This window comes from Thunnus thynnus, chromosome 16 (assembly GCF_963924715.1).
Source record: "Thunnus thynnus chromosome 16, fThuThy2.1, whole genome shotgun sequence".
NCBI classification, from domain to species: domain Eukaryota; kingdom Metazoa; phylum Chordata; class Actinopteri; order Scombriformes; family Scombridae; genus Thunnus; species Thunnus thynnus.
In genome coordinates, this window is record NC_089532.1 from 8,910,004 (window position 1) to 8,928,661 (window position 18,658).

Below are 18,658 nucleotides of genomic sequence, written 5' to 3' on the forward strand. Positions count from 1 at the left end.
GGGTATTTACAGGCAGACAGACTCTAGCAAATGATGCCACTGAGTTGCATTATGGGGAATGTAGGATTCAGTGCTTTTAGGACCCATACTTGAGACAAAATTAAGGTTATCTCTGCCTCTGCTGCTTTGATTTTGTTTATTCTTTTTTAAATCTATCTCTTTTAAGTCCCCCAGCTTTATGGAAGTTTAATACTAAATCAATGGAATACCCCCTTTAAGGAAACTATAACAAACAATATTATAGATCAAGTATGTCACTAAAATGTTTTATGGAATACTGAATGTAATATTGTCCCACCTGTTTGGAGCTCAGTGATTTTTGAACGTCGGCCTGCAGCTTTGCCATTTCTTCTAGGCTTGTGTCTACGTGGATTGGGACAAGCTCATTGGCACTGATATACTGCTGTTTCTCTCTGCTACTAAGGGCAGCCACTATTCTCAGTCTGGACTGAACCTCCTCCTGCATGATTTGCTGCTTCCTGATCTCCTCCTGCACCTTCTCCACCCTAACGTCCACAATCACAGCACAGCCCAGATCATCCCTGACCTGCTGTAGCCAGTCCAGGGTCCTTTTCATCTCTGTCTCAAAGTCTTTACTCTGAATAAACCTGGTCTCACACTCTTCAATCAGGTCCCCTACTGCGCCCTGCAATGATCGCAGCTCCTCTTGCCACAGAACCACTTGCTCCTTGGAGGCATCATGGGCTGCTTGGTCCACCCGAGGTGCAAGAGTGTCCATCTGCTCCATTAGCCTTGACAAGTGAGAGTTAGCACTCTGGAGACTTCCCGCCAGAGCATGGTAGTTCTTCAGTCTCTCCTCAGCTGACTGAGTCTCTGCATTAACTTTTACCAGCTGTTCTTTCGTGGCCTTTAACTCAGAGTCAACTTGCATGGCCATCGCCTTATGGTCCTCAAATGACTCCAAGGTTTCATCCAGATGCTCTACTTTCTGCTCAACCAACCTTTTTAGGCCGTTGTACAGGCTCACAAGCTGGGTCATTTCCTCTGTGCGCCATGGTTGACCGGTGCTACGAAATCCCTCTTTCTTCTGGTTCAGTTCACTCACAGCTAGACCCAGATTGCTCAGATCTGCCTGAATTGCTTTGTAATCACTCTGCAAATTGACTACCTCTTCTGTTTGCAAGCCTACAGGCTGTGTGCCAAGATGGTTGAACTGTTCCTCAAGCTCTTTCAGTGCTTTGTGAGTGACATCTATGAACGAGGTGTACTCATTCCTTGTAAGAATGGCCTGCTGGATTTTCTCCTGTTTTTCTTTGGCTAATGCTAATATGCTGTTATATTGCTGAGGGAGGGTATTGAGTTTTTCATCCAAGTAGCAGTGGTCTACTTCATTCAGAGTGGGCAATATTTCCTGTCCAGCTCTTTGAACAATTAGGAGAAGGTTCTCATATTCAATTGCCTGCTCGACTATCTGTTGATATTTCAATAGCTGTGCCTCTAATTCAGCATCTCCAACCATTAGATTGATTTCTGGAAATGTGATTATATCAGCTTGTTTTATCCACTGGCATATTTTCTCTAGATCAGTCTTGAAGTACTTTCTAGAAACAAGTACTTTTTCAAGCTCCTGAAGTTTCTGGCCACATCTATGTAGTGTTTTGTCAAAGATGTTTTGCAACTCCTGCAGCTTTGTGAGAATTTCATTCCTTTCTTCGTCACTGGCATCCCTCATCAGGTCCCTGCCCTGAGACCACAAGGACGTCAGCTCGCTCTGATAGGCTTTCAGACTGCTTTGGATGTTCCTACATGTTCTGACCTGCTTGGCAAGGTCATCAGGTAACAAAGCAATGTACTCTTCTGCCTGGGCCTTCTTCTCATTCTGCTGGACCCAGGAAATGGACTGGCTCACAGCCATCAGGAACTGAGTTCTCTCTGTGAAGGCCTTGCTGAGGTGTTTCCTGCGCTGCACCACTTTCACACTCAGAGATTCCACCTCAGATTGGGTGTCAGCAATCAGCTGCTGCAGACGCTGACGTTCACTGAGGCCTAGGCGGGCCAGCACCCTGTCAGCATCTGCCATGGCCTGGGCCAGCAGGAGCTGCTTGGCCTCCAACTCACTGCAAATGCTCAGATGGTCAAACAGGAAGCTCTGGGCCAGCTCTGGGGGAGGACTCATTTTCATGGCCTCAGACAGGGCAGGCTGCTGCTCCTCTGCCCAATCTCGAGCCTCTCTCAGACGGGCCTCCACTTGGCTCATATCTTCCAGAGTCACCACAGAGTCCTGGATTTTCCTCTCAATTAGATTTTGCATCTGAGACCATCGCTGCTCAAAGTGACTGATTTGTTCTTTCACCAGCTCCTTGTCATCCAAGTTCAAATGTTGGATGACTTTCTGTTTCTGATCCTTTAGTTCCTCAAGAGAGCCTTTTTGTTCTTCCAGTGTTACTGCAAGTTTCCGTAATGCCTCCAAATGCTGAGATGAACTTTCAGCATCCGTTCTGTGACACAAAAAATGAAAAATGATTCATACAAACGATGTAGGGAAAACAAGACAATATTATTTTTTAAATCTTTTCATCTGCACAGTAGAAATAAAATTCAACTTCTGAAAATAATGTTTGATATCAGTTCCCAATTTAATCACAACATAAAAGGCCTCCAGCTCACTTTTGTAATGTCAACCGATATTGAAGAGAAAATGAACAGAGGCTCTCTATTATTGAGTTCATTAGAAAAATGGCTTCTACCCACAAAAATTATAGCAATTACAAAGAGATTGTCAAAAAAGCACAACAGGTGTCTTTCTGCAGCCTATAAAATTACATTTTTAGGTAGGTCCTGTCAGGAAATTATTAGGAAAAAAACACTACAGTATGTGTTGAATAATTTTAATGTATACTTTATGTACAAACACACCTGGCCAGATTGTCCCATTCTTTGGACACCTGTTCGAACAGCGCCTCCACTGCAGTGATACAGTCATGGTATTCTTTTGACCTCTGCAGGTCCTCCTCCCTCTGGCTCTGCAGCTTGTTGGCCTGGTGACAGAGCTCAAGCCAAGAATGGCTCAGACGGTCAAGCTCTGCATGTTCTGGAGAGTCCTGGCCCCCAGTCAGTTTACTCACTCTGTCTGTCATCTTGGTCAGGATACTCTGTTTAGACTGCAGTTGCTGGCTGCATTCCTGTGTGAAAAGCAATACACTGGGTGATGACCCTAAAAACATCCAAACAGTAAGCAGATCAGTCTTTAATCCAACCATTACCCAAATGTCTTGGTCAAAATGTTGGATTACATAATAACAACAAAATAGGCAACAGAGTCATGTTCAGAATTGCTTTAGTTCAAGTAAAAAGTACAAACACAAAAATTCAGTTTTGTCTCAATTCTACACTACGTTTGAATTTGATCTGCTTTTCTGTACAACAAGACGATGGTTGAGATACTGTTCCAATAGACTGTAAAAAATATGGACGTAGCCTCTGTGACATCACCAATTGGTTTCTGAAGAGTGGTTTTGAAGCTCAAAGTGGGCAGCTCCAGCCGTCGCCATCTTGGCAGTGCCTGATTCTGCCTAACTCCTGGCTAATCCAAAATGGGCAAAGAGGTGGAGCTGAGGCGGGCCAAATGAAGCCTGGTTGCTGAAACAAGCCACCTAGCGGCTTAATTTAATTTGATCTTAGCTTACTAAAACTTAAACGAGTGAGTAATAAAAAAATTCACTCCCCATACAGTTGTGATGAAAGGGGAAATTGGCTATAGAGACCAAAACTGTTTTTTGTACCAGGCTGTAAACATGTTTATTTCTGCTGTAAATTTGGGCATTTTAACATGGGGGTCTATGGGGATTGACTCACATTTGAAGCCAGCCTCAAGTGGTCATTCGAGGAACTGCAGTTTTTGGCACTTCTGCATTGGCTTAATTTTTCACCCCCGGAAGTTGCCACTTGGCTGTTCCTTACCTTGGCTTGTGACAGCATGTTTTGAGCTATCTTGGTCTCCAACTCTGCAGGCCTTCTGGAGAGGCTAAGGAGCTGCTGCTCCATGTCCTGGAACAAGCTGGTCAGATCTTGCTTCTGTTCCTTGATCTCCCTCCAGCCCTCTGAGAGCTCCTGTGCACTGGACATCCTTTCCTCTATCTGCAAAAACACATTTACATGTTTCTATGGTGAATATTTGCAGGGTCATGCATTATGAAAAAGCCCTGCTGATATATTTGCACCTTAAATTGATATACTGTATATTCATATTAAATGTTCTTTCTCTGTTGCAATCACACTGTATGGTATGCTGCTGGAATGCATATACTTACTGCTGAAAGAATATTTATAGGATAATATGCACAATCAAATGGCTACAGAGCAGTATCTTATATTGCTTTGCATCAAGAAAAGTTCCAGTAATTTGAATCTAATTTACATTGCTTATGATTTTGATGACGAGGATACACAAATGATGCTAAAATCATACAACTTGTTTTCAAAGTTGTACAATGGGAAAGGAGGTAATGAAATCACTGACCGTGAGTTTGACTTGCTGGACCTTAGCGGCTGTCACTCTCACAGCATCATCAGAAAGGTCACACACAGAACACACCAGGTCCAGGTAGGTGCTAGCCTGCTCCTGAAGGGCCCGGTAGTGCTTCACCTGTTTGTGAGGAGTGAATTAATCAAGTAATAAATCATGAGATGAAAATTTAAAAAAAAACAATGCAAATTATCACCTCATTGAATACCAAGGGGCAGGCAAAACTGCAAATTGTGTCAGGTACCTGCTTTAGTGCCTCCTGCAGACCAGATGGTCCTTGATCGTTGAGCTGGAGCTCCTCCTGAACTGCGGAGAGCCAGGTTTGGCACTGCTGGAGAGTGTCTTGGTGGTTAACATGTTTCTGCAGCTCCCTGTCCAGACTTTGATACACCTGTTGAACAAGGTGAGGTAACACTTTACAATACAAATCTTTATTAAATAGAGTCAGTATTTTTCTGAAAATTGTCTGATGGATAGGTTTCCCTGCTAGAAAAAGTTTAATATAAGTGAACACCACTTGTAGAGCGACTTGAAATATGAGTCATTTTTCCTTCAGCTGTTTCAAAATGCTACAGCAAGGCTTTTAACAAGATCAATAAACATGGTTGAAGTCTTGTATTACTCACACGTTGGGAAGTGCTGCATATGGCAGAGTAGCTATCTCTGGCTCCCTGTTGATGAGCCTGGACTTGTTGACTGATCTTAGCTTGGACTTGGTCTGTACAACTGGCAACAAGATCTTCTCCTTTCTGCTTTAAGCTGGTGAGACGTTCCTCAAAACTGGCTATCTCTTCCATTATTGCCTGGAAAAAAAGATGGTTAAAAATACAGATTATGATAAATAATCCATGTAATGTAAACCAAAAGTATTTGGATGTAATGTAAAAACATAAACTAAACATTGTAAATTTTCATGGGTCAGTATGGGGTGGGTCACCTTGTGTCGGGCAAGCTGCTGAGTGGCCATCTCCATACTGCTGGTCTGCATAGAATCAGAGGTGACCAGTCTACTGGACATCTGTAAGAGCCACTTCTCGACCTCCTGCAATTCGCTGTTGTAATCCTCGTGCTCCTTCACCCACTCCACAAGGTTCTGGACCTGTGTCTGAAACACAACATACATCCATTCCAGAGGTTAATGTATCTGTATAATATATGATAATTAGATAAGAAAAATATATACCAGTACATCAGCATTTTAAAACATAAAAGACTTTGAGACAGAGATGAAAGCAGTATGTGTAAATACAATATAACACAAATGAACAAAATGAATAAAACCAATCAACTTCATTCAGGTTTCTCCAGCAGAAACAGTTTAGCAGTACCCATACCTTAGCCAACAAGCAGAGGTCTTGGTAGTCAGCCTGCAGTTTTTTCATGTTGTCACTTATAGTGGGGTCATGGACTGTGTCCAGTAGGGCCTCTCCTTTCTCAATGACGCATTTCACTGCTGACTCATGAGACTGCACTGTCTGCTGGATGGTCTGCAAAGGGAATAAAACATTGCAGGAAGAATAATTTAGTTTTTTTGCTCTGTTTTTACTGGTTTTATAGAAACCATTTAGTTATCATTTTAGTTACCTTGTACTTTGCTAGCTGAGCCTTCTTCTGATAGAGTTCAGCTTTAGGCTCTACACTTGATGCTAAAAGGTTCTTGGTTTCTATCACCCACTGGGCCTGGGCCTTGTATTTATCTATAAAGTCTTTAGAGAGGGAGATACATTTCTCAAGGGAGTTATGCTCTGTGCGGAGAGCTGCCATCAACTCCTCCAGTTGGAAGAGTCGGGTGTCCACCTCCTCCTTCAGCTGCTCTGCTTCGGGCTCCTCCAAGAATGCCATGGCTCGCTCTGTCTTCTCCCTCATTGTCTTCAGGTAAGTGTGACCCTGCTCCATGTCTGCCTGAAGAGCCTGAAAGGTACATGGGCTGGTGTTAATTATTATTGATATTTCATTATACAGATATCAGATATCTGAGTAATACTGCTGCTTTTATTAGAATTCCTGCTTCTAAAATAGGTCTTAGTAAGGGCAGTATTGACCAATAGAACCAGTACTTTGGTCTAATAATATAAAAGGTTTCTAAAAGCATTCACTAATAAACAGAAGACATGTACTCTGTGGTAGAGAATGTACCTCTAGTTTCTTCATCTTTCTCTCCATGGCAAAGCGGTCCACTACATCGACACTTATAGCCACAGTGCTGAAGTTATTCTGAGCTGTGCTGAGCCAGTCTGAGAAGGTGCCGAAGACACATTGTGCCTCTTCAATGCAAGACACCTCCTCCTGGAGATGTTTGATTGTCTCCTGCAACACAGGGGAAGAGGAAAAAAAAAAGTTATTGCAGAAAAATGCTTAGGATAGCGAACCTGATGACATGTTTTCAGTTATTTCTCAAAATGAAGATTTACAGCACCAGATTTTATATGAGAAACCTGGTTGGTTGACTAGTTAAAGCAACGTTTAACTAGTCTCAAGCAATCAAGACATATCAACAAGCATTGAAGCATTTATTGAAGTATATATATATATGTTTATATGTATGTATACTCTATTCACAACCATGTAATACTGTGTGCTGTGTTTAAGTGACTATTACCAGTAAATGCAGAAGCAGGGCGTGGTAGCGGGCTGTAATCTGGGTGGCTCGTGTACTGATCCGGCTGCTAATATGTGTCTCATCCAGAACCTGCTGAGCCAAGAGACTAAGGCCCTCCATCTCGTCTTGATATACTAGCACTTCCTCCTGCCAGCTCTGATCAAAGAAAGAGCGTTAGTGATGTCTGTACAACTCTTGGTTATTTCGATTCTATTACATTCATTAGACTGGAATTATCAATTAGATTGTTTCCAATGCAAACTGCATATTAGCCTAACCTTTATCAACTGGAGTTGAGCTTCTTTAGTTGCACGGTCAGATCGGCGATGGCTGCGCAGTTGTGCTTTGGTCTCCATGCCCTTTAGCCAGCTGTCAAGACGCTGGAACTTCTGCTCCATCTGCCGGAGTTTGGCCAGAGCACTGTTGAGCTGGGCCCGGGTGTCGGCTAATCGGGCCTGGTACAGCCTCCATTCCTGCTGCAGTGTCTCCAGTGCTCGGTCTTCTATTTGAGGCAGCCCCCAGGGAATCACCAGCTCTCTACTGACCAGTATTGTGTTCAGCAGAGCCTGACCCTCTGTGCAGTGCAGCTGGAGTTCCTGCAGTTACATAGATGTGGATGAGCACTGTCAGCTCTCTAAACTTTCAGATAATATATCAATTGTGTAAAGCAGCATTTCAGGCTATGTAGGATTACTAGTAGTACAGTACAACAACATTAACACACTGATAATTTTCAGACCTGCAGCTTTTGGAGCGTCTCCTCCAGCCTATCAACATCCCCCTCCAGCTGGGTGTAGCAGCCAAGCTTCTCCTGTTCCTGTTCCAGCCAGTCCTCAAATGCATGGAGGCCCCGCTGATACTCCTGATGGGCTTTCACCAGCTCCTCTGCATTGCCTACTGCCCTCTGAGGACACAAACAGTATTATGACATAATCACAGACATAATTTCAGAGCCAATTGTATCTTACTTTGTTTGGTATTTTCACACTTTTCACACTCAAACTGTGTTTCAGGCAGTTTATAAGTAGTAACAAAACTTAAGAAGTACTTAAATTATAGCACTTACAACAATCTTTTTAAAGAAAGTATTTTTTTGTAAATGTCTTTTTGCACATGTAAATATTTCTACCCTCAGATTTGTACAGTATATTTCTTATTGCATAACTCTGTTAAATTGTATCGTAATACTGAAGTTGAAATGTATTCTGTTGCTTATTACCATGGCATTGTCTTTGATAGTGTTGTAGCGCTCTTGCAGATCTTGGAGCTCCAGTTGAGTGACATAGTTCTCAGCTATACTGGCAGCCTTTGCAGTGATGGTGTCCAGGAGGGTGCTGTGGCTGAGCACTTCCTCATATAGCAACTGAAACAGCAGGGAGGTATATTTACAATCAATTGTGCGTATTTCAAGTTCATAGCTACTGTAGTTAAATGGCTCTTTTGAACCCTGCACTGCTGATTTTCACTATTTGCAAAATTTAGGGTGTGAAATCAAAACATATTTTGTATTTGCAGTAAATCATATATAAGCATTGACAAAATACAGCATGACTGAGGAGATTGCAGAACCTTGGCTTTGCTCAGATTAGCAGTTTTGTCTCTCATCTCTGGACACTGTTTATCAGTGGGGTCAAGACTCTCCTCCACACGTTCCACCCAAGACACAAACTGGCGTACATCCTCCTGGTAACTGGTCCACTGAGACAGAGAACCCTCCAGCTGACTGTTGATTTTAAAGAGAACAGCTAAGTCAGACAATGGTGCTGTATCTGTAGCAATAGTGTCTATACTAGACAAGAGGCAAAAATATTTGCAGTGGCAGCTACATGCTGTGTACACATTCCACTTAACTATAAAAAGTGGCATGTGTACACAGCATGTTTGTCGAAAACCTTCTGTGGAGACAGCTGCAGCTATGAAACTACCAAACCGCTGTTATAAATACAGCCTTAGGTGCTGTTACTTGTAGTAGAGAACTAACCTTTTGCATTGAATAGAGGTGGAGAGCAGTGCATCCCATGAATCTTTTAGATCCTGTATTTGTTTTTGGACTACAGGCACTCCATCGGCTGAAGTGTTTCTCTGAACTGACTCTCCTCTTGTGATCAGCATCTTCAGCTGGATCTCCTTCTCCTGACGAGCAGTCAGCAACGCCTGGTGCAAGAATCACAACATGTGCATTTGATACACTCTTATATGAAGCATTCAAAGGGGCATTCAAAGTGGTAACTCTGTCTGACTTTCTGTACCTCCAGCTTGATCATCCTGCTATCGAGAACATTTTTGTCAGCAGTGGGGGCGCAGTAGGTCTGCAGCATGTGGCTGGTGTCAGCCACCCAATTCTGCAGCTCTTTTAACCCTTGGGAGAAAAGCTGGTGCTCAGTGACTATGCGGTCAATCCGTGATGCCTTCTCCTACAGATCCAAAGCAGGACAAAACCAGAAATATACAGATTTAGTAATCTATAGTAGTCTCAAAAATCACAAATGCATTCCTTGTATAATAATAAAGATCTACTACAAAAAGAAATCACCCTGTGTATCCTCTAACAGAGACTTACAGTGACAAAAGAAAATTTGTGTTAAGTTATGGTGAGTTAGTACCTTCACTGTTTATCGTCTGTAAATAATGTTAAATCAGAGCTCCGTCCAGTCTAGTGCCTCTGTCTCCTCTCCAGCTCTACCCCCAGAAAAGCCCAAGTGCACAGGCATATTGGTAGGCATTACTGTACCTTGGTCAGGTTGGTTAAAGCTAGGTACTGAGCAGAGAGTTGCGAGACACGGTGCACAAAACCCTTGCCGGCCGCGTGTTCATCCCACAGCAGCTGGGCCTTCTCTTTCAGCCTGTTCAGCTGAACTTCGTGAGAGGCTAACTCCTCAAGCACAGACTGGAAGAGCACAAGCAGGTTATCATAGAGGCATGCAAGCTGACACAGATATAAGACAGTTACATTCAGACACAGACCAGGGGGTTAGAGATGGCAACATGGCAAAAAAGAAAGAGAATGAGATACATAGTATTCGGCCAGTGTTACTGATAGTAAGCTCTTGCTGGTCATGACGTGCAATCAAGGCCTCTGGAAACATCTGGTAGACAGTTTTAAACAATAAATAGGTTATAACAGCACTCTCTTTTATAAATGAGGCAAGTATTAATTTATATGATAGACATTGTGTTAAGACAACATGTGAGAGTAGCAAAGAGGAGCAGAAAGATGGCAGCAATTCAAAAAGTAAGCAACTGGCAGTTAGCATAAGCTTTTGGCATTGCTTCCTAAGCAAACAGAAAAAAATGCTGAAACTCTGTCATAGGTGGAATGGTGAGCTTTTGCAAATGGCAGCAGTAGTCAAGTTAGCACCCTAGCTCTGAGTGGTTGTTGCACTTTAACATGAGTGATCTTGAACATGAGGGGTGTTCCAAGTCAGGTGGATTTTGGACACTGGTACCTGTAGCTTGTGAAGCTCTAGCTTTTTGGCTGTGAGATCATGAAGCCTTGTGCTGCTCTCCTGTACAGCCAGCTCTGTGGCATTCAAGCACTCCTGAAGAGGCTCAGCACTTGCCTCAAAATCTTTCATTTGAGACAGAAGGTTCTGAAATACACAAGACAATTAAAAGACTGATAGGATATTTCTGTGATTTACAATTAATTGCTACAAATCAGGTTTTCACATGACCCCAGTTGATGAGAAGGGATGATTAGGTGCTTACTTGTAGGTTTGTCTCTCTGTTGTGAAGATTTGCCATCATATTTTTCCAGTCCTCTCGGGCAGTGTTCATTTTAGCCCGAACTGCATCAACTTTGTCTTTAGCTGCAACACTAGAGACAAGCTCACCGCTGACGACCACAGCGTTCAGCTTTAAATGACCTTGCTCTCTGTCACTTAGGAACTCCTGAGGAGAGAAGCCGAAGAGATGAGATGTAGAAAATACTTGAAAGCCCCTTTTATGTGTTATTAAAAATAAATGTAAAACATCTTAGTCATATTCATTTACTTACAGATATATTCCGTGATAGTAACACACGGACAAGCGGTTGAAAATAATATTGCACTTTGTTGGCACTCTTAGGGGTAAACTGTAATTCTGGCAGCATAAGAGCCTGAATGTTTAATGGTGTTTTACTCTCAGTGCTGTACCTGAATCTTCTGCAAGCTAGATGAGGCCTCATTGAGATTTTGGGGTACATCAAAGCATTTGGCTGTGTTGATCTTGGCATTGACAAACCATTGCTGGAACTCTCTGAATGCTGAGCGGAAACCTTGTTCCAGCAGCTTCTCTTTGCTCTGGCACTCCCTGGAGGCTTGAAGACTCAGACTGGGAACAGATTAAAAAAAAAAAAAACATACTTTAGGGACAAATCTTATTTATTCTACTGTCTCAGGCTTGTTGGTTCTTGTTGGTTTGACCACAGGCTGTTGAAACATTGGAGTTTACAGTGTGACCAGAAAAACAGAAACCTTTGTACTTTGCAACACAACCTAATACAGTCTTGTAAGAAATATTACCTTTGTGAAACGTACAATTTTTCATTGTTGACAATGTGTCAGAGAGGCGTTGATTCAGCTGTATGGTAACTTTTGTGGCTGTGGTTTTGTTTTATTCAATCACATTATGTTGTAAAGCTTTTTTAATTCATTTTCTCCCCCATATATGTGAATGTGGTGGACCAAAAATTAAATGCATATATGCAAAACGATATAATACATATAATGCCCAAAATACAGCCTCAGATTTTCCATAGGAATACGTCACAAACACAGAAATAATTAAATTAGTAGTCTTGGAAAAACTGAACACTAATCTAAGTTAGTATTTATTGCAGGGTTTTTATATTGCATTGCACTGAATGAACACTCCTGGTGTATAGTTCTACCACAGATTAATAATTTGTAATTCTGTGGATAATATCTAAAATATCTTCAGTTGCATGTAAATGCTAAATGTAGCTTCATGTTTTTCTTGAAGAACCAGGACTATTGTGTGCCATATTTGCATATTTTCTCACCTGTTATACTCTTTAATGAGTGCAGAAACTCTCTCAGACTGTGTTCCCATGTCTCTGGAGAACCGGCACAGATCATTGAGTTGAGTCTTCAGACTATCGGACATGGGTTCAGCTTTGACAAGTTCTTCCAAAGTGTCCTGGAAAGAAAACAAACAACCACAAAACATTCATTAACACCAGCATGACATATGCATTAGTCATCTACTGCTATCATTGCCTATTTCCAATTACAGTGATAATTTACAAAGCTAAGCTGGGACATACCTTTGCTATCTGCCAGCCTTTAACAGCCTCCTCTCCATCATTTTTTCCTTCTGCTTGGGCCAACCGTACACGCCAGTCGTGCAGCTGACGATTGAAGTCCTGCAGGTCATGCTCTAACTGTGCTGACTGGCTGCTGAACTCCTGTTCAGAGGTGGCTATCTGAGAGAGGGCAGTCTCCAGACTAGCCCGTGTCTGTAGCGCCCCACGTTCCCACTGTTCCCATGATGACAATAGGGCTGCTTCCTCTCGCTCCATAGCCTCATAGCCCCCAGAGCCAGTGTGATCTCTTGCCACTGCCCCGCATCTTTGGACGCGGTTCAGCCTCTCTCTGCCTCGCTGCTTGGAGTCAAGCAACTCCTGGAAAGGGCAAATTATCATATCAGATCAGCTAGTTTCCCCCCTCTGGACTCAGCCACTTGGAATTCCCTTCTTAAGAAAGTGGTATCTCCAAAACTTTACATTTACAAAGATTTCTTTCTTTGCATTTTGAAAATCTAGTCTTCCCCTTGCACTGTCACCTATGCCAACGAAATGACTTCATATGAAAGCCAGACAAAAGTTTGAGTGATATCATATTTTCCTCTCCTGAGAAAATCCCTCTTTTTGCAAAAGATATTCTGGATTGCTCCCCAAATACCTCTCACACATGGGCTTTTCCCTCTGCAATACATCAGTTGCAACCTTTTTGATTTTTCTGTGCGGTACTTCTCTGCTCTATAATGAGTCCCAACGAGGCCTGACAAAGCTTCTTAAACTTGTCCTCTCACTACTTTTGACAACCAATAGTTTCTTAGGAGGTCTTGACTCTAGACGTCACTGGAGCAGATACAAAACATGCTGGATGACATAGATCTTTAAATACAAGCAAGTAAGTATAACATTTTGAGATTCCTCACCTGCACCCTGGAGAGCTTTCTTTTAATGGAGAGTGAATCTCCTGACAGGTCGGACCAGCGCTGGAGTTCCTCTTTTGCAGAGACCAGCCAGTCATTGAAGTCTCTCACAGCATCAAGATACTGCTCATGCTCAGAGACAATGGTTTGCATGGACTGCACTTTACCCTTTGGGGAAGAAAAAGATGTATGAAAACATAAACATCAACAGCTGGATATGAATAAGGAACTGACTAAATATAATATAATAATATATAGTTTCAAATAGTATTTGCAAATGTTTTTTTGTGTTGCATGTGTCTGTCAGGGTAAGAAGGATCAAACTTTTAAGCAAACTAAAAGTATAATGGTATAACATTTTAGTAAAATTAGTATACAAGTATACTGCTTCATCTTACTTAATGCAACCAGTCTCATCTTACTTAATGCAACCAGTCTCTCAATTTGGGCAACAGTGTGGCTGTGTTGCATAGTGCTAAGTGTCTGCCCTACAACAGTGTTTTTGGATGCCTCCCAGCTGCCGTTTCTTTTTGGCTGCCCCTCTATTCCCGGATTATGATTCAGCAAAGTTATTTGCAAATACTATTTTACTTATGCCTGCATGTAGATCACCTTGACAACAGCTGAGATATCAGCAAAGTGTGCATTGAGCTCTGCCCTTGACTCTGTTCCAAAGGTCTGGTCACCAGTTTTTTCATGCATCTCCACGGCTTTGTCTGTAAGTCGTGACAGTGCTGCTGCGTGAGCATCCACATCAGCCTGGATGGCCCTGAGGCGTTCCAGCAAAGCGGACTTCTCTTTGAGGCCTGGCTGCTGCGGCAGAGTCATCCCCACCTCCTGCTCCACTGACTCCATCCACTGCTGCAGTTGGCTCTTGCTTTCCTGAAACGTCGTCCACTGGGCCACTGTCCATTCAAGTCGACTGTGGACAATAATACAACTTTTATAAGCACAGGAATTACATAATCCAACAAGTACATGTTACCCTGGATTATGGTGTCATTGTTTTCAATGACTCAACAGTTCTGCCACAGTGCAGAAGAGGGCTCATTTCCTACCTGTGGCAACTCATAGAAGTCATCAACATATTGGCCCAGGCATCCTTCAGGCTCTGTAGCTGTGAACAAATGGCCTCCTGCCCCTCCATTCTGTTGTGTTTCAGGACCTGTTCTCCTTTTCCTACTGTCATGTTGAGCTTCACTTCACCTTCACCCTTCATTAGCAAGATATCCTATATGTACCAGGAAACAACAACAAAAAATATGGACCAACTATGAAAATATTCCTGTGTTTCAAAATGTGTCCAGACAACATTGTAACCCAAACAATATTTTTTGATCAGAGTATTATTGACTGACCTGTACCAGACCAAGCCTTTTCTCCAGGGTCTCTTTGTTGCCAACTGTGCTGTTGAGTGAAGCCAGACGCTCCTGGACTCCATTCAGCCAGCACCAGGTACTCTGCAGAGTCTCTTCAAAGGCCTGCTGCTCCTGTAAAGTGAGCTGGCAGCTACGCAGCCTCTCTCTCACACGTCTTAACAAGGTCTGGTGCTGTGACTGCAGCTGAGCTGACACTCTTGTCTCACTACCATCGCCTCGTCCACCCTCATTCAGTGCTTGGCCCTCTTGACATAAGCGCTCAAAGGAATCCCTGCACAGAAGAAAGTAAATGTTTAAATAAGCTACAAAGAGTGCTTTGATATTTGATTGAGGACATTCATTGCAGATCTTTCTGGGGAGGATTATCTATGTCAAGTGACATGATCGTCATAATTCTTTATTTTCTTTTCTTGGTACCTTTCTTTGAGCACTTCCTGCTGATATTCCTCCACTTGCTCGAGCACAGCCTTTTCAGGACCACGTTGCTTGGCTTCAAGCAGATCTGTTGTCATCCTCTTTTCCATATGCTCCAACCACCACTTGAGCTTCTTAAGGCGACCCTCAAACCTACAAGGAATTGAGAATGGTGTGCTTTTTCAATAATGGGCCTATAAACTGCTTTGTAGAACTGGGTTGTGTTTGTGCAAGTCTTTTACCCTTTCATGAGGGATGAACTGTCCTCCAGGATCTGTTGGTTCTGTCTGCACTGCTCCACAAAGCTGTCCCAGTCCTGTTGGATGGAGGAAAGGTGCTGCTGGACCTGCCCCGCACTGGCTTTGGGAAGATGAAGCAGGAGCTTCTCTCCTTCCTCACAGACCTGAGTGAGACGCACCTCACCCTCCTCCACACGTTCCATGGCACCCTGACAGATAAACAAGATCACTATAACATTAAGCCTTGTCTTTCTAACTCCTATGTATGATGTTTTTCAATCAGTAATTTTGTGTTATACTACATTTCCACCAGTCTTCTACTCTTATTCCAATGAGAAAGCATGATTTATGGAACTTCAGAGTATTTTGGCTATTAGTTTTACCTTAAGTTTCTGAAGTTTGCGTTCCACAATGTGAGTGTCTCCAGATCGGTCGGAGCATTCTTTCACAATCTCCCTCTGTTCTAAAAGCCAACGATGAAACTCCTGAACAAGATCTACAGAGCAAGGGAAAAGAGATTTAATATTTGGTGATGATTCAAATAGAATCAAGCTTAATCTTGCTAAAGCACAAGGAAATTTACACTCAGTATCCACTGTATGAGGCATGCCTTCCCATTAAAAATGTAAGAAATTAATAGGAGGCTAGTAGTGTGATGTATTGTACAGTATACACATTTAACGCATTATACCATTAGTATTACAATAGTGTGGGGTGTATGCTACCTGATCACGTGGCTGCTGAGTAAAACTGCACATTTTATTCAGATTTGGTTATGGAGGTTCTCACCATTGAACTGCTGCTGAAGACAGTTCTGCAGTGACACCAACGTCCTTGCAGAGAGCTGGTTTACAGACTCGTAAGTCTTGATGAGGTCAGTGAGTGCTGAACCCAAACCAGCCAGCTCCTCAGAGGGATATTTTCTACACAGGGTGTTGAGACTCTCCCTTGTGGAGTCAATACTGCCTTGCTGGTTTTGCAGCTCTTTCTGAAAGTCCTTCAAAACATGTTTAACAAAGTAGATTAATTCAATTGTCACTTTTGTCCTCTTTAAGATAAAATAGATTATTTATAACACTAACAACTCACAAACCAGTGAGTTGTGGTACGTATGCTACTGTCAACATGTCAAGAGCACTTAAAGACTGAGATTAAAATCCTCTTTTCTCAAGTTTACAAAGGCACATCACCTCTACAAGGGCTGTAATTCATTCAGCATGTGATTGATATTTAAGATGCACCTTTACTCTGCAGATGTCCTCAGGATCTGAACCGGTGGGAGACGAAACCAGGGAATCCTCCATACTTTTAAGCCAAGCAGACATCTGTGAGATGTAATCTTCCAGCTGTTTCCTTTGGGTACTGAAATCCATGAGGTTTCCTCTAGCTTGCTCATGTAGTTTCTGAACAGAGCTGATCTTGTTCCGCAGGTCATTCTCCAGCAACTGATGCAATTGGAATAAAGGTTTGTGAGTGTTTCTGTAGTGACACACTGTATGTATATATATATATATATATAAAGTCAGGTTTAATATCTTCTTCTCAGTAAGAGCAAATGTACCATCACTTGAGAAACATATTCATTAAAAAACAAATATCATTGGAATCATGTTTAGTACCTGTAATTTAGCAGGAGTCTCTTGACTTTGACTGCAGTTCTTAAGCTCTGAGATTTTGCTCTGCAGGGTTTCGAGTTTCTGCTCCTTCTCGCCTGCTTCTACCTGTTGATGCATCAAATGAGAGAAGCATGTATTACATACCTCTTGGCTTGCTTTCATCAGGTTTCTTTGCTAATCTGTGAGATACTATACTATTAAAGAAATCATTATGCAGTTACCTGTATCATGGAGAGCCTTGCCGACACCTTCTGACTGTCATTGAGGTTATTCAGGCTCTCATTCAGTTCAATCACACAGCTGCTTGTCCAGCTCTCAATGTCCTCGGTAATTTTACGCACATCTTCCCACAGAGCCAAACTCTGGTTCAGGCGATCAATGTTGTCATCTATTCTCTCAGAAACCTGAGGAGTGGATTAAATCAGTCAATCAAGTTTACTTTCTGTTGTATGTTGAGCTTTCACATTTTATATCAAGTTGCAGAGTTGAAGACCGCAAAGCTCTACTTTTTTTTTTGTTAGTGTCTAAACCAATTCATGTACTGTATTATTAATCTTTGCCATTGACCTTACATCGCACATCACATCCAAACATCATGGCGTTACTCCTGAAGTCAGACTTACATCCAGCCACTGATCCACAAGTGTTTCCATATCCTTTTTCATCATTTGAGAGTCACACTCAGGGATGTTCTTCAGTTCATTCACCAACTGTTTTCCTTTGCTGGAAAACTGGTCCAGTTCATGTTGCTTGCCAGCCATCTCTGCCTTGACTGCTTCATGCTACAAATCGAGAAAAGACAGTAAACCTTTAAGGAATCTGATGAACAATCATAATGGCAAGACTTTTTAAAAAAAATAGAATTACCTATGTAATACAGTAAATAACTGTACTGTATGTCAACAAGACACTGAGAACTAAATAATAATTATTATTAATTTTTTTGACCTTGCTTAGTGACCTCTTGGTTTCCTCATAGTCCTTCAGAACAGAGCTTATATCAACCAGAGATTCAGTGCTCTCAATAATGCTGCTGATGGAGGTTTTCAGGGTTTGGTATTCTCTCATAAGCTCAACAAGAACATTGCACTGCTCCTGTCTGTTGAAGAAAGTAAGGTTAAAGGTTAATGACCTGTACAACACAATGAACTTCTTGACAGAAATGATGCATGTGAAGTTTCACTTCACTTTTCACTATGTGCTCACAAGTGCAACAAATTTGAAGTCAACCTATAGTATAGATGTCAATGTAGCAGGGTTTTCTTCCAAAAGACGGTGTTTCATAGTCCTTTAATTAGTGTAATTGAGATGTGATACTTTCTGGGTTCTTAAATGGCACATTCTATGTAACTAGGTTTTACAACATTCATTACAAATTGATTACAAATTGATCATTTCATCACAGTATGGTTTAATGGTTACTGCCTTTAGTATTGTCTTTACCCATCACCTTTTCATAATGTTCAATTTCAGACATTTTTGCAATATTTTCTGTCTTAGTAACATGGAAAACCCTTTCACATTCCTACACTACCTCTCTGTAATGAGCCTCTTGGTGTCCTCCCATGTGGTCTCCAGCAGGCTGATTTCCCTCAGTACCTCCCCAGCCAACTCTGCATCCCTCTGGGCCAGTTGGTTGCCCTTGTCCCTCAGCCACTGCTCCTCATGCAGGTGTGACTGTAGTTCATCCTCCAGCTGATTAAAGAACCGTAGTCTGACAAACAGAGGGACAATATGCAGCTGTTGCACATGTTGTATCCACC

At 42.2% G+C, this 18,658-nt stretch overlaps 1 protein-coding gene across 1 annotated transcript in view; it reads right to left on the minus strand.

Moving 5' to 3' along the window:
* syne1b (spectrin repeat containing, nuclear envelope 1b) overlaps positions 1 to 18,658 on the minus strand; it is an 86,895-nt gene that overhangs the window by 34,743 nt on the left and 33,494 nt on the right. Inside the window, exons 42-78 of the mRNA XM_067614141.1 lie at positions 18,430 to 18,609; positions 17,844 to 17,994; positions 17,519 to 17,677; positions 17,117 to 17,299; positions 16,899 to 17,000; positions 16,521 to 16,724; positions 16,069 to 16,276; positions 15,663 to 15,775; positions 15,283 to 15,488; positions 15,044 to 15,193; positions 14,606 to 14,897; positions 14,306 to 14,478; positions 13,860 to 14,169; positions 13,251 to 13,415; positions 12,355 to 12,711; positions 12,091 to 12,227; positions 11,222 to 11,399; positions 10,794 to 10,976; positions 10,532 to 10,675; positions 9,817 to 9,972; positions 9,335 to 9,499; positions 9,067 to 9,239; positions 8,655 to 8,808; positions 8,305 to 8,448; positions 7,825 to 7,989; positions 7,364 to 7,681; positions 7,086 to 7,241; positions 6,623 to 6,793; positions 6,071 to 6,397; positions 5,821 to 5,973; positions 5,424 to 5,591; positions 5,113 to 5,289; positions 4,731 to 4,877; positions 4,481 to 4,606; positions 3,922 to 4,098; positions 2,878 to 3,143; positions 299 to 2,459 (exon numbers count right to left, since the gene is read on the minus strand). Coding sequence (XP_067470242.1) covers positions 299 to 2,459; positions 2,878 to 3,143; positions 3,922 to 4,098; positions 4,481 to 4,606; positions 4,731 to 4,877; positions 5,113 to 5,289; positions 5,424 to 5,591; positions 5,821 to 5,973; positions 6,071 to 6,397; positions 6,623 to 6,793; positions 7,086 to 7,241; positions 7,364 to 7,681; positions 7,825 to 7,989; positions 8,305 to 8,448; positions 8,655 to 8,808; positions 9,067 to 9,239; positions 9,335 to 9,499; positions 9,817 to 9,972; positions 10,532 to 10,675; positions 10,794 to 10,976; positions 11,222 to 11,399; positions 12,091 to 12,227; positions 12,355 to 12,711; positions 13,251 to 13,415; positions 13,860 to 14,169; positions 14,306 to 14,478; positions 14,606 to 14,897; positions 15,044 to 15,193; positions 15,283 to 15,488; positions 15,663 to 15,775; positions 16,069 to 16,276; positions 16,521 to 16,724; positions 16,899 to 17,000; positions 17,117 to 17,299; positions 17,519 to 17,677; positions 17,844 to 17,994; positions 18,430 to 18,609 — 8,899 coding nt within the window. The remainder of the gene's footprint in view (positions 1 to 298; positions 2,460 to 2,877; positions 3,144 to 3,921; positions 4,099 to 4,480; positions 4,607 to 4,730; positions 4,878 to 5,112; positions 5,290 to 5,423; positions 5,592 to 5,820; positions 5,974 to 6,070; positions 6,398 to 6,622; positions 6,794 to 7,085; positions 7,242 to 7,363; positions 7,682 to 7,824; positions 7,990 to 8,304; positions 8,449 to 8,654; positions 8,809 to 9,066; positions 9,240 to 9,334; positions 9,500 to 9,816; positions 9,973 to 10,531; positions 10,676 to 10,793; positions 10,977 to 11,221; positions 11,400 to 12,090; positions 12,228 to 12,354; positions 12,712 to 13,250; positions 13,416 to 13,859; positions 14,170 to 14,305; positions 14,479 to 14,605; positions 14,898 to 15,043; positions 15,194 to 15,282; positions 15,489 to 15,662; positions 15,776 to 16,068; positions 16,277 to 16,520; positions 16,725 to 16,898; positions 17,001 to 17,116; positions 17,300 to 17,518; positions 17,678 to 17,843; positions 17,995 to 18,429; positions 18,610 to 18,658) is intronic.